General features: G+C 50.1%; 1 protein-coding gene across 1 annotated transcript; it reads left to right on the top strand.

Annotated features, from left to right (window-relative positions):
- Nucleotides 1–1,707: 1,707 nt before the first annotated feature.
- Nucleotides 1,708–5,339, top strand: LOC120497143 (TBC1 domain family member 17-like; the record flags this gene model as incomplete). Its single annotated transcript, XM_039698286.1, has 4 exons — nt 1,708–1,776; nt 2,969–3,052; nt 3,314–3,376; nt 5,242–5,339. Coding segments are annotated over exons 1-4 (269 nt in total), but the record flags the coding sequence as incomplete, so codon positions are not given.
- Nucleotides 5,340–5,817: the final 478 nt, after the last annotated feature.

The following is a 5,817-nucleotide window of genomic DNA, read 5'->3' as shown; positions in this document are numbered from 1 at the left end:
AATTTCAGGATTTTGGGGGAAATTTTGGGGAGGAAATGGAGGATTTTGGGGGGGATTTTGGGGTGGAATTGGAGAATTCGGGGGAAAATTTTGGGGAGGAATTTGAGGATTCAGGGGAGGGTTTGGGGGGGAAAATTGAGAAATTTGGGGTGAAAATTGAAGATTTTGGGGTGAAAATTGAAGATTTAAGGGGGGATTTTGGGGGGAATTTTGGGGTGGAAATTGAGAATTTTGGGGGGGGTTTTGGAGTGAAAATTGCAGATTTTGGGGGTAATTTTGGGGTGAAAATTCCAAATTTCGAGGTGGGTTTGGAGGGTTTTGGGTGGGATTTTGGGGTACAAATTCTAAATTTTGGGGTGAAAATTCCAAATTTCGAGGTGGGTTTGGAGGGTTTTGGGGTACAAATTCCAAATTTTGGGGTGAAAATTGAGATTTATGGGGAGGATTTTCGGGTGAAAATTGAGAATTTTGGGGGGGATTTTGAGGGGGATTTTGGGGTGCAAATTCCAAATTCTGGGGTGAAAATTGCAGATTTTGGGGTGGAAATTTAGAATTTTGGGAAGAAATTTCAGGATTTAGAGGATAATTTTGGGGTGAAAATTGAGAATTTTGGGGGGGATTTTGAGGGGGATTTTGGGGTGCAAATTCCAAATTCTGGGGGGCATTTTGGGGTGGAATTTCAGGATTTTGAGGGTCATTTTGGGGGGCAAATTCCCAATTTTGGGGGTCATTTTGGGGTGAAAATTGAGAATTTTGGGGAGGAATTTCAGGATTTTGGGGGACATTTTGGGGAGGAATTTCAGGATTTAGAGCATAATTTTGGGGTGCAAATTCCCAATTTTGGGGGTAATTTTGGGGTGCAATTCCCCGATTTTGGGGGTAATTTTGGGGTGCAATTTCCCGATTTTGGGGGGGATTTTGGGGTGCAAATTCCGAATTCTGGGGGTCATTTTGGGGTGCAAATTCCCAATTCTGGGGGTCATTTTGGGGTGCAATTCCAGGATTCTGGGGGTCATTCTGGGGTGCAGTCGCCCAGCCCCGGGGGTCCCGCAGCAGCTCCCCCCGGATGAGGGGCAGGAACTTGGGAGGGTCCTGGGGGGTCCCGAGCGCTCTGGGAAGGGTCGGGGGGGGATCCCGGGGGAACACGCGGAGATTTGGGGGTCGCGGAGCGGATTTTTTGGGGAAAAAAGGGAATTTGTGGAGGAAAAAGGGAATTTTAGGGCGAAAAAAAGGAATTTTGGGGGTCCCGAGGGGTTTTTGGGGGTCCCGGAGCGGATTTTGAGGGGGGAAAAGGGGAATTTAGGGGTTAAAAGGGAATTTAGGGGTTAAGAAGGGGGATTCGGGGTTAAAAAGGGGGATTTGGGGGTCAAAAAGGGGAATTTGGGGTAAAAAAGGGGAATTTCGGGGTCCGGTCCGGAACCGCTCGGGGGCCCCGGGGCCGCCCCCAAGATGGCGGCGGCGGAAGAGGCGGGGCCACGGCACGGAATGGGCGGGGCTTAACGGAGAAACAGCCAATGGGAGAGCGGAGCGGGTCGGGGGCGTGGCTAAAAGTAGGCGCGGAGGGGCGTGGCTTATGCTGATCTAGCGGTTCCCATTGGTTAGTGGGAGGAGTGGGCGTGGCTAAATGCCCCGGAATGGGTGTGGCTTCCACGGGGAGGGGCGGGACCGCGCGGCTCTCATTGGCTGAGGGATGGGGCGGTGCCGGAAGTAGGCGTGGCCGGACGGGCGGAAGCGGAAGCGGCGGGAGCGGCCATGGAGGAGGCGGCGGGAGGGAGGGTGAGGCCTCCCCTCCCCCACCCCCCAAAAACCCCAAAAATTCCCCCAAAAATTCCCTAAATACCCCAAAACCAGTGTGACAATGGTGACAGTGACAATGGTGACAGTGTGACAGTGGCAGTGGTGGCAATGTGACAGTGACAGTGACAATGGTGTCAATGTGACAATGTGACAGTGACAGTGGTGGTGGTGTGACAATAGTGACAGTGTGACAGTGGTGACACTGACACAATGGTGACAATGGTGACAGTGACAGTGCCACAGCAGTGGCACGGTGCCAATGGTGGCAGTGTGACAGTGACAGTGTCAATGTGACAATGCTGGAGGTGTGACTGTGGTGACAGTGTCACAGTGGTGGCAGTGTCAGTGTGACAATGGTGGCAGTGACACAATGGTGGCAGTGTGACAGTGTGACAATGGTGGCAGTGACACGATGGTGGCAGTGTGACAGTGACACAGCAGTGGCAGTCACAGTGGTGGCAGTGTCAATGTGACAGTGACACAGTGACAGTGACAGGGGTGGCAGTGTCAATGTGACAATGATGACAACAGTGGCAGTGTCACAATGGTGACAGTGACAATGGTGACAGTGTGACAGTGGCAGTGGTGGCAATGTGACAGTGACAGTGACAATGGTGTCAATGTGACAATGTGACAGTGACAGTGGTGGTGGTGTGACAATAGTGACAGTGTGACAGTGGTGACACTGACACAATGGTGACAATGGTGACAGTGACAGTGCCACAGCAGTGGCACGGTGCCAATGGTGGCAGTGTGACAGTGACAGTGTCAATGTGACAATGCTGGAGGTGTGACTGTGGTGACAGTGTCACAGTGGTGGCAGTGTCAGTGTGACAATGGTGGCAGTGACACAATGGTGGCAGTGTGACAGTGTGACAATGGTGGCAGTGACACGATGGTGGCAGTGTGACAGTGACACAGCAGTGGCAGTCACAGTGGTGGCAGTGTCAGTGTGACAATGGTGGCAGTGTCAGTGTCACAGTGTCACAGTGACAGTGCCAATGGTGGCGGTGTGACAATGGTGACAGTGACAATGGTGACAGTGGTGACAGTGTGACAATGGTGGCAGTGTCAGTGTCACAGTGTCACAGTGACAGTGCCAATGGTGGCGGTGTGACAATGGTGACAGTGTCACAGTGGTGCCGCTGTCCCCTGTCCCCCGTGTCCCCAGGAGCTGCTGTCCCTGCCCGGGGTCTCTGTCCCTCTGTCCCTGCCCCCGCGGCTGCTGCAGGGACGGCTCCGCGTGCGGCACCGGGTGAGACACACTGGGGATACTGGGATGGACTGGGGGGACTGGGAACCGAACTGGGAGGGACTGGGAACCGAACTGGGAGGGACTGGGATGGACTGGGAGGGACTGGGAGGGAACTGGGACATACTGGGAAAGACTGGGAGATACTGGGATGGACTGGGAAAAACAACCACTGGTCCGTACTGGTCCATACTGGTCCATACTGGTTTACACTGGTCCGTACTGGTCCGTACTGGTCCGTACTGGTCCGTACTGGTTTTGCAGGCCCAGGACCTGGTGCTGCAGTGGGAGCCCCTGGAGGAGAACTGGGAACCCCCCGGGGAGGAGGTGAGACCCAAAAACCCCAAAAATCCCCCAAAAATCCCCCAAAAAACCCCAAAAATCCCCCCAAAAAAACCCTGAAATCCCCAAATTTCCCCCCAAAATCCCCTGAATTTTCCCCAAATTATCCCCAAAGTTTCCCAAAATCCCCCAAATTTTTCCCCCAAATCCCCCAAATTCCCCAAAAATCCCCCAAATTTCCCTGAATTTCCCCCAAATCCCCCGAATTTCCCCAAAATCTCCTAAATTTCCCCAGTTTTCCCAAAATCCCCCAAATTTCCCCAAAACATCCCAAAATTATTCCAAAATCCCCGAAACTTCCCCAAAAAAATCCCCAAATTCCCCAAAAATCCCCCAAATTTCCCTAAATTGTCCCCAAATCCCCCAAATTTTCCCCCAAAAAAATCCCCAAATTCCCCAAAAATCCCCCAAATTTCCCCAGTTTTCCCAAAATCCCCCAAATTTTTCCCCCAAATTCACCAAATTCCCCAAAAATCCCCCAAATTTCCCCAGTTTTCCCAAAATCCCCCGAATTTCCCCAAAACATCCCAAAATTTTTCCAAAATCCCCGAAATTTCCCCCAAAAAATCCCCAAAACCTCCCAAAATCCCCCGAACTTCTGCCAAAAAATCCCCAAATTTTCCCAAAATCTCCCAAATTTCCCCCAAAAAACCCCAGAATTTTCCCCAAAAAAATCCCCAAATTCCCCAAAAATCCCCCGAATTTCCCTAAATTTTCCCCAAATCCCCCAAATTTTCCCCCCAAAAAATCCCCAAAACCTCCCAAAATCCCCCCAAATGTCCCCAGGTGTCCCAAATTTCCCCCAAAAAACCCCAGAATTTTCCCCAAAAAAATCCCCAAATTCCCCAAAAATCCTCCAAATTTCCCGGAATTTTCCCCAAATCTCCCCAATTTTCCTGAAATCCCCCTGGATTTCCCCCCAGATTTCCCCAAATCTCCCCAATTTTCCCCGAACATTTCCCCCAAAATCTCCCCAATTTTTCCCAAAACCCCCTGAATTTCCCCCAAAAAAATCCCCCAATTTTTCCTGAAATCTCCCCATTTTCCCCCAAAATCCCCAATTTTCCCAAAACCCCCCGAATTTCCCCCAAAATCCCCCCATTTTCCCCCAAAATCCCAATTTTCCAATTTCCCCAAAAAAATCCCCAAATTTTCCTAAAATTCCCTGCATTTCCCCCGAATTTCCCCAATTTTCCCCAAATCCCCTGAATTTTCCCCAAATCTCCCCAATTTTCCCAAAATCCCCAGAATTTCCCAGGATTTTCCCAAAATCCCCTGAATTTCCCCCAAAATCCCCTGGATTTCCCCCCAGATTTCCCCAAATCTCCCCAATTTTCCCCGAACTCCCCCAATTTTCCCCCAAAATCCCCAAATTTTCCCAAAACCCCCCGAATTTCCCCAAAAAAAATCTCCCCAATTTTTCCTGAAATCCCCTAATTTTCCCCCAAAATCCCCAAATTTCCCCAGATCTCCCCAATTTTCCCTAAATCCCCCAAATTTTCCCCAAAATCTCCCCAATTTTCCCCAAAATCCCCCAATTTTCCCCAAATCTCCCCAATTTTCCCTAAACCCCCCGAATTTCCCCCCAAAAAATCTCCCCAATTTTTCCTGAAATCCCCCAATTTTCCCCCAAAATCCCCGAATTTTCCCAAAATCCCCCGAATTTCCCCCAAAATCTCCCCAATTTTTCCTGAAATCCCCCAATTTTCCCCCAAAATCCCCAAATTTTCCCTAAACCCCCCCAATTTCCCCCAAAATCTCCCCAATTTTTCCTGAAATCCCCCAATTTTCCCCCAAATCCCCCAATTTTCCCAAAACCCCCCGAATTTCCCCCAAATTTCCCCCCCCAGGAGCCGCCCGACCCCGGCTTCGAGCCCGACTGGGCGGTGCTGAGCCCGGCCCCGCCCCCGCCCCGAACCGGTACCGGGGATTGGGGAGAATTCCGGGGGTTTTGGGAAAATTGGGGGAATTTGGGGGATTTTGGGGGAAAACTGGGGGATTTTGGGAAAAAATGGCGGGATTTTGGGAAAAAATTTGGGGGATTTTGAGTTTTGGGGAAAATTTGGGGAATTTTGAGGGAAAATTTGGGGGAAATTGGGGGGATTTTGGGAAAAAATTGGGGGATTTTGAGAGAAAATTGGGGGATTTGGGGGATTTTGGAGAACAATTTGGGGATGTTTTGGGGGAATTCGGAGGATTTTTGGGAAATTTGGAGGAAAATAGGGGGATTTGGGGAAAATTGGGGGATTTGGGGAAAATTGGGGGGTTTTGAACCCTTTGTCTGTTAGCACATCTATTGAATGTGGTTGTGTTGATGCTGTTTATATGTCACCTTCTCATTTTGTTTCATTCGGAAAGACCTTGCCTCAAATATTCACTGTCTTCTGATGAGTTTATTGTTTGATTGTTCTCAAAAATACATAATC

This window comes from Passer montanus, unplaced genomic scaffold (genome assembly GCF_014805655.1).
Source record: "Passer montanus isolate IOZ18808 unplaced genomic scaffold, ASM1480565v1 scaffold1222, whole genome shotgun sequence".
NCBI lineage: Eukaryota > Metazoa > Chordata > Aves > Passeriformes > Passeridae > Passer > Passer montanus.
Note: the sequence above shows the minus strand (reverse complement) of the source record. Positions and strands in the feature narration are given on the sequence as shown.